This window comes from Megalobrama amblycephala, linkage group LG4 (assembly GCF_018812025.1).
Source record: "Megalobrama amblycephala isolate DHTTF-2021 linkage group LG4, ASM1881202v1, whole genome shotgun sequence".
Lineage (NCBI taxonomy): Eukaryota > Metazoa > Chordata > Actinopteri > Cypriniformes > Xenocyprididae > Megalobrama > Megalobrama amblycephala.
In genome coordinates, this window is record NC_063047.1 from 13,466,113 (window position 1) to 13,480,787 (window position 14,675).

Consider the following 14,675-nt stretch of genomic DNA (forward strand, 5'->3'; position numbering starts at 1 on the left):
GCACAGTATGTTATACATACCATCACCAGGCCTAATTTACAAAAAAATTGAATTTCAATGGAAAAGCTAATTTTAAATCAAATGTAATGTGCCGAAGTATTGTGATAGTGTTGAATCAGGAGATAGGTGTATCATCGCAGCCCTACTTCCAGGTGTTGCAAGAAAATGTAATGTCTCTGATGTGTGTCACATAATGGGACATAAGTAAATAAATAAATTGCTTACAGCATCTTTAACACCACTGTTGTCCTAAGCCCTTCTAGACATGCATCTCTCCTTCTCACTACTCTCAAAACAAAAGCAAATAACTCTCCAACTGCCAGACAAGCCATGACAAAACAACTGGAATTGTTAGAAAAAGCTGAAAATGTCATTCCTTTAAGGTGAGAGTATTTGCTTTCCAGTATTTGCCTGACATCTCAAAATGTTCCAAGACAAGATGCAGATGGACTGTTTAGTCGACATAAAGTGGGTAATAGATCAGCTCAGAGAAATGGATTGTCCCAAATACGAATCTAACTAAAATTATGATCTCAAACTGTGATATACACGGACTAAAAATGTATGTTACATCACATGAAACAGACTTCACTTTTGACAGGTCTGATAGGCATAGCCGTCTCAATGGATGAATGTAATAGAGCAATCTCGAAGCAGCATGGGAGACAGGACTTCAAGGTTTCCCTGAAGAAAAGACAGTGCCAAGAAAACCCAAAGAGCATCATTATCCACTCTGACTTTCCTTACAGAGTTAACAGGCCTGTTCCTGTCCACCAGCCACAAATCAACCGCACACTGAAATTCTGCCAAATGTTGCTTTAAGAGTGAATTTCTCACTAATCAAATCAGTGTTTTGAGAGCCGAACGACTGGCGTCAGAAACGTCCAGGGGCGCCCACAGGATTCCGATCCATGCTAAGTCGAAGGAAAAAGAAAAAAAGAAAAGCGGGATCCACGCAAGTTTGATGCTTATATTAATAGGTACGTTGGCGACAAATCGCAACACTAACCGTAACATATTAAATGATCCTAATGAAATGTGAGCCATCAAAGCACCCTTAAGTCAACATGAAATGAAATTTCACCCTATTTATTTTCTAAATGCAATTCATAGATCTTATTGTGAACTATTCATCTATGTAGGTTTAAACTTTTGAAATTTTTAAGCTTACATTAATCTGTCTCTATTTTTTTATGCAATCTCAAAAGCCAATCAACAACCAATGCCTAGAACCGCATCCTACATTTTTTCCTTTTTTTGTTAATCCGTTACACTCAGATATCTGTCACAAAATGGTGGAAACTATCTGTCACTACTTCAGTTTCATCGTGACTTTAAGTCACCATGAAATCAAAATGGACAATTTTTTGATGGAATATTGCAGTATTTATTTTAAATTATTTTGTCCATCAAAAATTGATTGGATCATTGGATTGTTCATAAATCAAGTCCTGCACTACATTTTTTCCTGTTCGAGAAGCCGTTTCACTCAAGTATATGTCACAATAGGGAACAAAAGTCTATTGCAACTTTCGTTTATTTACTTAATGCTGGGGCCTACTTGGGGGCCTCGGAAAACTTAATTTGGACTCTGGATGACCTAAATAATTTTAAATAAGACAAGCATTAAAATAAGTTAAAACAAATAAAAATAAGATATCTTATTGTAAAGATATCGTACAATAAGATATCACCCTCAAAATAATTTTTTTTTTTGTCTTTGAAAAACCAAGATTCCTACAGTTAAAAAAGGGTTATATTAGCCTAAATATAAAAGTGTAACTTCTAGGGCTGGAAAAGTCATGAAAATGAATAAAATCTATATTTCCTATACATTTTATGAATAGGGTCTATTAGAGCCGCACGATTCTGGATAAATTGAGAATCACAAACTGATTACGATTCTCCCACAATTCTGAACAAACTACTAAACAAAATTACACGTAATTTACTAGAGGTTCTGACAAAATGTTAATTGCTGCAGTCTATTTAAAATGTTTAACCAATCTGAATGAATTTTTTTTTTAAAGGTGCCCTAGAATCAAAAATTGAATTTACCTCGGCATAGTTGAACAACAAGAGATCAGTACATGGAAATGACATACATTGAGTTTCAAACTCCATTGCTTCCTCCTTCTTATATAAATCTCATTTGTTTAAAAGACCTCTGGAAAACAGACGAATCTCAACATAACACTGACTGTTATGTAACAGTCGGGATCATTAATATGTATGACCCCAATATTTGCATATGCCAGCCTATGTTCAAGGCATTACACAAGGGCAGCCAGTATTAACGTCTGGATCTGTGCACAGCTGAATCATCAGACTAGGTAAACAAGCAAGGACAATAGCGAAAAATGGCAGATGGAGCAATAATAACTGACATGATCCATGATTACATGATATTTTTAGTGATATTTGTAAATTGTCTTCTAAATGTTTCGTTAGCATGTTGCTAATGTACTGTTAAATGTGGTTAAAGTTACCATTGTTTATTACTGTATTCACGGAGACAAGAGAGCCGTCGCTATTTTCATTTTTAAACACTTGCAGTCTGTATAATTCATAAACACAACTTCATTCTTTATAAATCTCTCCAACAGTGTAGCATTAGCCCTTTAGCCACAGAGCATATAACCTCAAACTCATTCAGAATCAAATGTAAACATCCAAATAAATACTATACTCACAGGAATTGATGCATGCATGCAGCATGAATGACGAACATCTTGTAAAGATCCATTTGAGGGTTATATTAGCTGTGTGAACTTTCTTTATGCACTGTATAACTGCACTTATAGTCGAGAGCTTGGGAGGGCAGGGAGCGAGAGATTTAAAGGGGCCGCGCAGCCTGAATCAATGCATAGTTAATGATGCCCCAAAATAGGCAGTTAAAAAAATTAATTAAAAAAAAATCTATGGGGTATTTTGAGCTGAAACTTCACAGACACATTCAGGGGACACCTTAGACTTATATTACATCTTTTGAAAAGACATTCTACGGCACCTTTAAATCTATTTGAATGAATGATTCAATGGCTTGCTTGCTTATAAAAAGCCTACTTCACTTGTTTCATTACTAGATGAATCAGTGTTTTTTTGTTTGTTTGTTTGTTTGTTTACCTCTTAAATAAATGATTCAATGACAAATCCATTTTTTAACAGTTACTTATCACCACCTGATGTAATCAATACAATCATTAGTTGAAGTGCCGTGTTACTTTTATTTGCTCTATTTGATCGCTAACGTAGACATCAGTGTTTATATCCAAACTATAAACTTTTATCCCACTAGTTCTGTGATAATATAAATACTGGTAACACAAAACACTGTGTGTTTGAATAGACCGTGAAGCTGTTTCAAGACAATTGTTCTCTCTGGGTCGGCAGCAGCACACAGACGCAGATTTGAATGTTTAGCTGGGATTTTGGCAGAGGTTTAATAATAGACAAGCAAATCGTTGTCATTTAGGAATGAGATCGCAAGGGTTTTTGAACAGAGATCGCAATCTTTTAAAGGTCCAGTGTGTAATATTTAGGATAATCTATTGACAAAAATGCAATATAATATACATAACTATGTTTTCAGTGGCGTAAAAAGACCTTACATAATGAACTGTTATGTTTTTATTACTTTTATTAGAAAGAAAGAAAGAAAGAAAGAAAGAAAGAAAGAAAGAACTCGGAGTGCTGCAAATCTATACAAATCTGAACCTCTACTTCCATAATGTATAATGGAAACGTTTCTTAGCATTTACAGTGATAAAATCCAGAAATCTCTTAAAAACATAGCTAAGTGAAATCATGTGCACATTTTACTATAAAAGCACAGATTCAGCTCTCTACTTCTTGGCTACTGATGTGATGTGATAAGAGTAACACTGTAGGTCTAGTCTCCATGGCTGCAGCCCAGACAGCCAGCCTGCAATGTCCTTACAGTACAGTAATGGTACAGCCTTCAGACAAATAATCAGTAAGGTTTAGGGGGGTTGTTTCACCCTGGCTGCTCACCAAAGGCATGGTTATCAATCAGGGACAACATTAATTATATATGCTACTATGGCTCCTTGCCTGAAGCCACCTCACATAGACAGACTCACCAGAGCTTTGATTTACAGTCAAAATGAAAAGAAAGAAGCACTGTGTTCAGAGCAAACAGACCATAACCTCGCATGTGACAGCCAATCCATCTATTAACACTGTGACATCATGCACACAGCTGATGTTCTCACTGTAATGATGGAGTAAGGACATGCTTGGCTAAGGGGGGAAAAATGTGTTTGGAACAATATGACCTGTTTCTCTACTCTATGGTTGTTTGTCTAATAATTTTAGATGGAGTATAACGTGTCGCACCACAGGTTCAACTGGCAACTACATACATGTCCACCACCATTCAAAATTTGGGGTCAGATATTCAGCAAGGACGCATTAAATGGATCAAGAATGATAGTAAATACATTTAGAACATTACATACGATTTCTATTTCAAATCAATACTATTCTTGAACTTTCTACACACTAAAAAATAACTTAAAAAAATGAAACTTTTACACAGTAAAATACCGTTTTCCATTGAAACAGTAATATATAAAAAAACAGCGCATTCTGGGCAATATTTGTCGTTTTAAGAAAAGAGGCCTATAGGCTACTTTCTTGAAAAACGACAAATAATATTTCCCTGAATGCACTGTAATATACAGAATGCATTGTAATATACAGAAGTAATATACTGTAAAAACAGTGCACTCTGGGTAATATTTGTCGTTTTCAAGAAAGTAGCCTATAGGTTGCTTTCTCGAAAACGACAAATAATATTACCCAGAACGCATCGTTTTACGATATATATTACTGTTTCAATGGAAAACGGTATTTTACTGTGTAAATTTGTTTCGTTTTTTTTTTTACAGTTTTTTTAGAGTGTATTAAAATAATTCTGAAAAAAATATCACCACATTTTCGACAAAAATAATAAGACGCAAAACTGTTTTCAACATTGATAATAATAAGATATGATATAAGCATATTAGAATGATTTCTGAAGGATCATGTGACACTAAGAACTGGAGTAATGACTGCTGAAAATTCAACTTTGCCATTACAGGAATAAATTGCATTTTAAAATATATTAAAAATAGAATATTAGAATATGTAATAATATTTCTATTTCTAACTGTATTTTTGATTAGATAAATGCAGTCTTGGTGAGCATGAGACTTAAAATAATTAACCTTATTGACCCCAAACTTTTCACATGACATTTTTATTTTAACATGAGAGGGAATTAAATATTTATTTGAACTTATTCAGCTTTGATTGAAGTTCAACATGTTGTACAAATTGGACATATTGTGTAAATATATACAATACATTACCTTTTCATCATTTGAGATCAAACAGTAATTGACCTCCTGTTGAAAATCCTTGCCAGAAAGTCATAAAATGACAAGATACAATATTATCTGCCTATAGACAAGATAACGATCAGACCGGGCTTTTAAAAAGACATCTGCACATTTTGAAAGTTAGACATGATCAAAGTAGCACACATGGCCAAATAAAAGCAAAATGTGCTCCAAATTTCAAGTGGAAAAAAAATAAAATAATAATAATAATAATAGTAATAATAATAATAATACAGAGGCCTGATCATTCTCAATCATCTCTGATCTCTTCAATTATGTAACTCAGGGCTTAAATAAATATCCTGTATCTGTATGGACCTAATGTACCTGTCTGAATTTGAAAATGTTGCAGGTGTTGATGGTGATAGAGGCGCTGTGACTAAATTTTATGAGGCCTAGTGAATGAAAATCAAAACATTCAATAGATAAATGAACACAGACTCATGAATGGCACATGTTACTGCACTGATCACATAATGGGTTCTGCAGACCCCCTCTAATAATCCCCAGATTATACGCAGTATTCTCCAACCACCGAGAAGACAGGTGCCTGAAAAAGGGCCCATGAGAAACAGTTGTAACATAAGCTCAATTAGAAAAACCAAATCAGATTCCTTTCACATATGGATGCTTTTAAGCACAAATTGTGGCATGGTGCTGGTATAAGACTGTGGAACAGATTTCTGGAAAAATGTATTTAAAAAAAAAAAAAAAAAAAAAAGAAGAAAAGAAAAGAAAAAAGAAAGGAAAAAAATAATGTGGTTATATGGCTTTTCACTAAGAAATATGTTCAACAGCTGTTGACAGGACAGTCATGCCATGAGCTTTACCATCAACATAGAATTCATCTTCGTCTGAAATACTTTACTGTGTAATGGTTAAATCTTTTAATACCAACTGATTTAGCTTCAACACGACATAAAAATTAATATACAATTAGAGAATAGATTTATAAGCGTTACTACATCGCCCCCTCGGGATAATGTGGACAGTACTACAACACACAACTGCACTGGTAAATCCAAAAAGTTAAAATATTATATTGAAATGATCAGAAATATCAATAAACCATGCAAAAACCGATTGGGTCTCTTATAAGAGCATCTTTTGCATTATGAGAGTATGATTTCAGTCGTAAAACTCCACGAATTAACAGAAGTCCGGTTCTTAACCACATGGACGTTAATTTTAGGTTGTCAGTTAGATAATAAAAAGTAAAGTGTGTCAGTTAGTGAGGTAAATGCACTTTAACCTAATTTAAAATTATATTAAAATAGTTATGTAATATGAAAACTGAATGCTACATGTTTTGTTTACACTACTACACGCAAGCGACGGCAGGTGAAGTGTTTCCGCTCTGTTCTTACCTGAGTCCGGAGCACCAGATCCTGTTTCAGAGAAGTCTGAGTGAAAAGCTTTAACCAGCGCACACATTGATAAAATGAACCACATCTTTGGAAACCAGTGTTCTTCCAGTGCTGGTAAGATGATGGAAATGTTGAGAGGGGAAAATCATTCAAATAAATTATAGCCTAAAAGCTTATGTGTTGGTGTTGGAAAGTTTACAGAAGTACTGAGCGTGATATCTGTTATCAGTCTACTTCTAGAAGTCTTGCTCTGCAAATGCACTCTTCCCAATCATCCAAATTTAAACCCCGCCTACATTACACGATCCAGCCAATGAGATCCCAGAAAACCTCCAGACAGGTGGAACCTTGATTCACCTTGCTACTCCTGTACAGTTTCATGCTTTGATCAATCTGTAGCATCATCAATCAAAAGTAAAATACATTGTGCTGCTGCAGATATCATATACAGTATTTTGCCCCTTTAGAAAGTAATCGATATGCGTGTAGTTAAAATGTAACATGCAGATTTCCAGGACTTATCTAATAAACCACAAATCTGTATCATTTGAGTTCATTTTTTTTTTTTAATTCAAGGACTTAGATTCATACAAAATGTTATTGTAGAAACAACTGCAGATTTCAAAGTCTGGCCATGGAACAGAAATCAGGCAACAAACTAGTCAACAGCAGAATTCAAATAAAGGATGTCCCAGCTCTTATGCATGGACGGAGCTGTCAACATAGTTCAATACTGTTTCCATTATTTATAAATGTTTCAACAATTAATTTTTTATTTCAACAAATCCCCTAATTCATATCAAAGGTCATTTAAAAAATCAAACCAAAAATGAATACATTGTATCAAAAAGTACGAAGATAAACCATGGGTATTTCAACATGCACATACATTTTAAGACCATGCAAACATTAATCTTTCTGGAAACAGCCATATTTAAGCTTCGTTGATGTACAGGGGAAAAGAGTATTTCAGATTTTGGCAATAAATTATGAAAGGTTTGGTAGATGGATATGATGTTTTTCCAAATCATAGAGAAGCTGAAGAAATGGGTTTTTCGATTGAAGCACAGTCTTGATCCACTATGGCAACAAGCCGAAGGACATCGATGGATGTGCTGGGAGTGCAAAGATTTGTTCTATAGTTACACATGAACAATGCAACAACTCATAACAATATCAGCAAAATGTCAGCACATCCTTTAACCTCAGTCTCACAGAGTATGTAGAAAAATAGCAGTTGTTCAGACTGTAGATTTGAAACAACATTTTTCTTTTTTCCCCTGACGAACTGGACATCTCTGATGCATGCACATACAGAAACTTGCAATTTTTTGTTAATATATATATATATATATATATTTTTTTTTTTTTTTTGCTGATTTCTGCTTTTTAATCATTGTGCCTTTATGCATTCTAAAATATACTTTTTCATACATTTTTGATGTTTTTTTTATAAAAAAAAAAAAAAAAAAAAAAAGATTTGGTCACTATCATGCTAAAGCCTGAATCTGGATTTCCCAGCAGGTAAAGCTACAAAATGAATGAAGTATATTTTTCAAAGTGTCATCTCGTTGCATAGCCCTACGTAAAGAAAATATATGTTTAAAAAAAGAAAAAGGAAAGAACATTCACTGTCAGCAAAATTCCTGACACATCAGTGGCCAAGAATCACCTGATTAGCCAAACAATTCTCTAAGCATCTAATGTACTCATGTATGTTGATGCGGAACGCATGAAATGATCCTGGACCATATAGTATCTCAATACAGAGGTTTTTTCTGTTCTTTCAGACCGCCACACCCTCGGCATTCAGGTGGCTAAATATTCCTCTCATGTTACCGATGTGATAAAAGGAGTCGGCCATATTTCTATACAGCCAGCAGCTGGGGAACAGCGGCAAAATGAAAGCTGTGAGTGTGTATATGTGTCTGGGGTTGCTTGGAGGAGTGCCATGAGGGGGAAAGTTTAACCTTAACACAGATCAGCCTACTGTACCGGTGCCAGGACCCCGACTCAACGCAACACAACACAACGCGCTCACATCGGGAAATCTGCTACATGAGCAAAGCTCATTTCTTTGTGACAGTTCATTGGTTCTCATTCCTCGCATTTAACCGTAAAAGAGAAGGCAAATAGCAATGCAGTCTGAGCATCTTCATCAGGACAGGAAATATACACCGTAAATATTGGTTTCATAACCATGGTCAATCAAGAATTGAAGACTTTTTTTAACATGCAATTTTATAACTGTGGTTATAAAGTCCCCGTCAGGACAAATACACAACTACTGCAGTTTTGTTTAATAGTTACTCCATACTAATATATGCTTTTGGTAATGGAATTTTCAATATTCCATATAGTACTAAAATTGTACAAAAAAGGAGACAAGAATTTAAAAAAGCAAACAATCATACTGTAATTTCCATTCAAAAACCTAATGTGAATTCAAAGGTACTGTGTCTATGCTTCTGAATTAAGGCCTGCGATCGTAACACCTTGTAGTTCCTTTTAACCCTTAGAGCTTGTTCAGTTCACTCTATTAAGTGTTGATGCATTAAAAAAGCTGAGGTTGCATCACTACTACAATATATTCAAAAGGTTAGGCACTTTGTAAATAACATCTGGAGCAGTCAAGAAGAATCGGTAGACCTGACAGTATGGTGAAGCCGTAAGCGATTTAAGTAAAACCGTTCGTCTTTACAATACAAAAAGCACATAATGAATAGATAAAATATGTACAATTTGATATAAAACAAAGTACATTATGGTTGTCAAAGGTTTCACACAACGATATGTGCGAGGAATGGTTATCAGCAGCATAACGAACAATCTGCTTTTCGCAACAGTGTGAAATAACATGTAATTCTCTTAGATGGCGATAGGGGGCACTGCTATTGTGCATTTTGTAAAGAAAAGAAAAAAACATTGTTGCTTGCATTTTCAGCCACTTCTGTAAAGGTTTCTCTCCATAAAAGCTACACCTATAATGCTAAGGGGTAACATTTTCAAGGGAATATTTGCATTTAGAGTGCATCTCAGAGGCTTGCTTTGAAGGAAACTGGCCAGAGGCCCATTGCGGTCTACATTTGTAGCAGTGGGTCACTCTTTTCCCAGGTTACACAAGCATGTTTTGGCATCTGTTGCCCTTAGAAAGGCAAAGATTAGAAGAAAGACCATGTGTTTTCACATCAACTGTCAATCTCATGTGTTTGTAAAGAGACCACGCCCACAAACTATTTAGCCTGACAGCAATACATCAAAGTCGGGTGGATTGGTGACTTTATCTCACATCTGCTACTTTGTAAGCGTATGTTTATGCTTTATCCCCTGGATATTGAAAAACAAATACAAGTATTACTGCATTTAACACCACCTGCAAAATAAGAGATGATAAAACTCATCATGATTTGAAAACAAAAACATCAACTATATGTATTGTGTAAATAAAAGCCATGCTAGCACCAGTCGTCCACCTCTGCCTCTCGGTAGTACTGCCGTGCCCGTCCTCTGCTGGTTCCGGGGCCCGTAGTGAAGTGGAATCCGTTGGGAACCCCGCGGAACAGCTGTTGGGGAGGTGGGGGAATCGTCACGATCGGCATCCCTACTGTCCGGGCAGAACGGCCCGTCTGAGGGCTTGGATCCTCTTGGAAGACAGAGTAGGCTTCGGGCTGGAGGCCGGCAGGGTGGTCCGGGGGGCCCAAGAAGGGTTCTGAGTTAATGCGACTGACGGGGGTCGGCGAGCTAGAGATGGAGCCGCTGTATAATAGGGCGTTGTGCTCGGACAGACCGCGGCTCAGCCTGCCGGGACTTGGGGGAAGCAAGCCCATCTGTGTGCCCAGAAAGTGCACAGGGGAAGAGTTGGCAGTCCTGTAGGCCACGGAGGGACGAGGAGTAAGGGGGGTCTGGGGCAGCTGTCTGCGCCCACGGCTTGGAGTGCTCGCCCCTGAGGTCAACAACACCGGGCTCCCCTTAGCCCACCCACTGCCCTAGATGAAAATTAAACAGGCAAATCAAAACAATAAAATGATGAGGGGGAAATGCCCAAAAGGTTAGACAGGGACCAGGAGCCAAAGGAGGAAGGAGGGAAGGACGGACGGAAAGAAAGGAAAAGTAATATGTTGGACAAGACAGCAGAAAAAGATGGAAGATGAACAGGACAAAAATAAAAGACAAAACGAAAGGAGAGAGTGAAGATGACAGTGGAGACAAAGAAAGAAAAGACCGACAAATGCACAGAAATGGTGTGGAAGAAGAATAGAAAGAGAAGTGAAAGCCTATGAGTGGATGCACTACAGCCGAAGAGAAGAGAAAATTACGTTGTCATTTATGAGGTTTATATCACAAAATGTAAAACACTTTATAGGAAAAAAAAATCCTACAATATCTCATTATCTTCATAGCTTGAGTAGGAATGGTTAGTGTTTCACAGCAGCTCTTCTAACACGCTGTGTGATTGGTGCCCTGAGAGCTTTCCAATCCAACAGCAGCCTGTGCAGAGGAGTCTGACCGTATAGCCTCATTCTCCGCTTCAACATCGAAAACATATACAGTATAACGGCCAAACTGACTTTACAAAGCTGAAATTCCTAAAGTGAGACTGTAGTTCTAAAAGGGATAGTTCACCCAAAAATTACATTTCTGTCATTAATTACTCACCCTCATGTCGTCCCAAACCCTTAAGACCTTCGTTCATCTTCGTAACACAAATTAAAATATTTTGATGAAATCCGAGGGTATCTGAACCACACATAGGCAGCAACGTCGTTACACTTTTGAGGTCCAGAAAGGTATTAAAGACGTTAAAATAGTCCATGTGACTGCAGTGGTTTAACCTCAATGTTATGAAGCGACGAGCTGGCTCAGTATTGGCTGACGCTGTTCACGTTGTTCTGACCATAGGCGCCGATTTATGTTTCTGCCGGTGGGTGCCCAGTAACAACCCCCCCCCCCCTTTTTTTTTTAATATATATAAATGTTACAGTTTCATCCTTACAGCTACATTACAATATTACTATCGTACTACTATTATATTTTAGACAAATCCGCACCTGGTTTCAGTGTTCCCCATTGGTCTCGTGGTAGAATTATTGTTAACAGAGTCAGATTCAATTGTGCTCTGATTATCATCGGTTTGAATCCGCCCTCGCATAGTTTTTTTTTTTTTTTTTTCTCATTAAGATCAAAGAAGTGTTTTTATGATTGTATATCAATAACAGGGACAAATTTGTGCGCATTTTGATAGTGACTTTGCTGGAAAGAAGAGTAGCGAATCGCGATAGATTGACGCGCATGTATGTACACGAGTCACTCATGACTCTCATGCTCTCGCTGATATCTGGTGCAAAGAAAGTTTGAGTTTGAGCGCGCGCATGTACCTGATCTAGAGCCATATGTGCACACTCGCATCACTTGGATGCGCTCACGACGTTTGCCATTAAAATATCGCCATAGAAACGGCCGTAAATAAATTATAAAAAGGGTGAAGATCGTGTCTGAAAGCTGCAATTGATTTTCTATTGGTTAAAATCAATGGAGAATATCTCATATTTTTCCGTGGGTGCTCGACCATTTCCGTGGGTGCTCTAGCCCCCGAGCACCCACGGGATTGGCGCCTATGGTTCTGACGCTGGAGTCGGCCAATAATGAGTCGCGTTCTGACATAGAACACGTATGACACTGTTGTCATATGCAGTCAACTGTGTATGGCAACAGTTCAAATTGTTAAATAAAGTCATTATTTTTGTTTTTGTTTTTGCGCACAAAAAGTATTCTCATCGCTTCATAACATTAAGGTTGAACCACTGTAGTCACATGGACTATTTTAACAATGTCTTTAATACCTTTCTGGACCTCAAAAGCTGCAATGATGTTGCTGCCTAGGTGTGCATCAGAAACCCTTGGATTTCATCAAAAATATCTTAATTTGTGTTCTGAAAGGTCTTACGGGTTTGGGAGACATGAGGGTGAGTACTTAATGACAGAAATTTCATTTTTGGGTGAACTAACCCTTTAATATGACGTTAAAAAAATTAACTTCAGACAAATTAGTTGTCATTAGACAAGAAAAACAATAAAAAAATTCAGTATAAAAGCTAATTGACCAAAGATAATTTTTAAGTAACCGACTAGCTCATTTATCAGTCCAATACTCACTATCCACCTTGTTTTTAATAGTGGGTGCAGCACATACCCTTTTTTAGCTGCTCAAAAACAGTATGTTATCCTGCTTGATGTTGCAGACTGGTATTTATCAAATTATTTTGATTTATTATTATAATCATAAACACACTGGTTAGTGTCGCAAATAGTTTCACCATTTACTGCACTTTGTTACTCTTCTAATTAGAGCAGCTAATAAATCGTAAGTCTTGCACATTCACAGGAAATAGCTTACTTCTTCATTGAAAAATAAGGTGGATGCCTTAAAGGAATTTTCCAGCTTCAATACAAGTTGAGCTCTACTTCTACAGACAATAATTAAACTTGTCCCTCAGTCTGTAAAAACAATACACACTTTACCATTAATGCAATTAAAAGGCATGATGAAAGGTTTACTATAATTAATAATATATAAAATATACTATATTATTATATAATATAATTAGTTGTGATCACCCATTATTAATATAACAAAACGAGTTTGTTACTAACAAAGTTTGAGAGAATCCTAAACCAGAAACTCACATAAGATTTTAGCAGAAATACTTAGGCAGTACTGACCAGATCTTCTACTTTGTGGATAATATTCTAGTTATGAGTGGAAATTTGCGCCAGTTCTTTGCAAAAATCTATGTCACCCTTTTTTCTGGTTTTCTTGCACGCATCGTGTAAAAATACCAGATTATAAGGTCAGGTTATAAGGTTATAAAGTCAGATTATAAGGTTTTAACAGGAGTTTAAAGCGTTCAATTCAGATAAGTTTGGTAAGCCTTTTTACCATATTTGTCCTATGTTATTGTGTACAATATTTAAGTCTTGAAAACTTGTGTTTCAAAACAGTGTTTGTTTTAAAATCTCTTGCCCCATTGGCTTCCACTCTAAGTGTACAACTGTACAATTACTTTTTGTTTGTTTTTCTATATTGAGGGACACAGATGCTGTCCATAGAGCTTAACTTGTGTTTAACTTGGTATATTATCTTCATTACTGTATAATGCATCTCAGCACTTACCACAGATTTCAGCCTTCATTATTATTTAATTTGTACCTTGTTTTAAATCCCTAAGATGTCTTTGACTTGATCTCACTCATCAGATCCTTTCATTTATACCCTGATCATTCCCCAGTCTATAACCACTGACCCAACCTTTCCTTTTAACATATGTCCTGTCTCGACACCCCCCGTCCCACCTGCTTGTTGAGATTGGCCTCAGGGGCCTCACTGGGCGAGGTGGCACAGCTTGCCACGGCAGACTTGCTGGGACAGTGTTCCCGACTGCCATAGCGATCACATGAGTAATACCGCTGCTTTTCTGCCGAAGACGAATGGTGCTTCCTCTCATGGGAACGACCCCGGTCATGTGGCCTCTCCTCTACAGGGTCAGCTGCTGTGCCTGAGAACCAACCAAAAATATGAGGGAAAGAAAGGCATGCACTACTTAATCAGTACTTCTAATATCTAAACAATATAACATTTGTGCAAAAGTGTGTAAGATGTTTTTATTATTATTATTTTTTTTTTTTTTTTTTTACATTTAATTAGTTTTTATTGTTGTTTTTACTACAAAATTCATTATAAAATATTATTTGCCAAATGAGGTCTGAAAAACACACTTAATTCAAGGATATATTCTCTGGTCTTAATACCATAATTTTGCTTCTCATGTTAGAAATTTTGATATACAGTATTTACTGGGGTAAAAAAAAGGTCAAAATAATTATTAAAATCTTACTATCTCAC

The 14,675-nt window shown here is 36.5% G+C and overlaps 2 protein-coding genes across 23 annotated transcripts in view; both read right to left on the minus strand.

Moving 5' to 3' along the window:
• Positions 1-7,028, minus strand: part of si:dkey-61l1.4 (collagen alpha-1(I) chain) — a 52,551-nt gene extending 45,523 nt beyond the window's left edge. For both annotated transcript variants that reach the window (XM_048187639.1, XM_048187638.1), the window contains exon 1: positions 6,776-7,028. In XM_048187639.1, coding sequence (XP_048043596.1) covers positions 6,776-6,860 — 85 coding nt within the window. In that variant the 5' untranslated portion in view covers positions 6,861-7,028. The remainder of the gene's footprint in view (positions 1-6,775) is intronic.
• Positions 7,029-7,321: 293 nt separating this feature from the next.
• cacna1ba (calcium channel, voltage-dependent, N type, alpha 1B subunit, a) overlaps positions 7,322-14,675 on the minus strand; it is a 132,419-nt gene continuing 125,065 nt past the window's right edge. For 20 of the 21 annotated variants that reach the window (XM_048187662.1, XM_048187661.1, XM_048187660.1 and 17 more), the window contains 2 exons: positions 14,126-14,328; positions 7,322-10,761 (listed from right to left, as the gene is read on the minus strand). In XM_048187662.1, coding sequence (XP_048043619.1) covers positions 10,231-10,761; positions 14,126-14,328 — 734 coding nt within the window. In that variant the 3' untranslated portion in view covers positions 7,322-10,230. The remainder of the gene's footprint in view (positions 10,762-14,125; positions 14,329-14,675) is intronic. The other variant, XM_048187657.1, reaches the window with a different exon arrangement.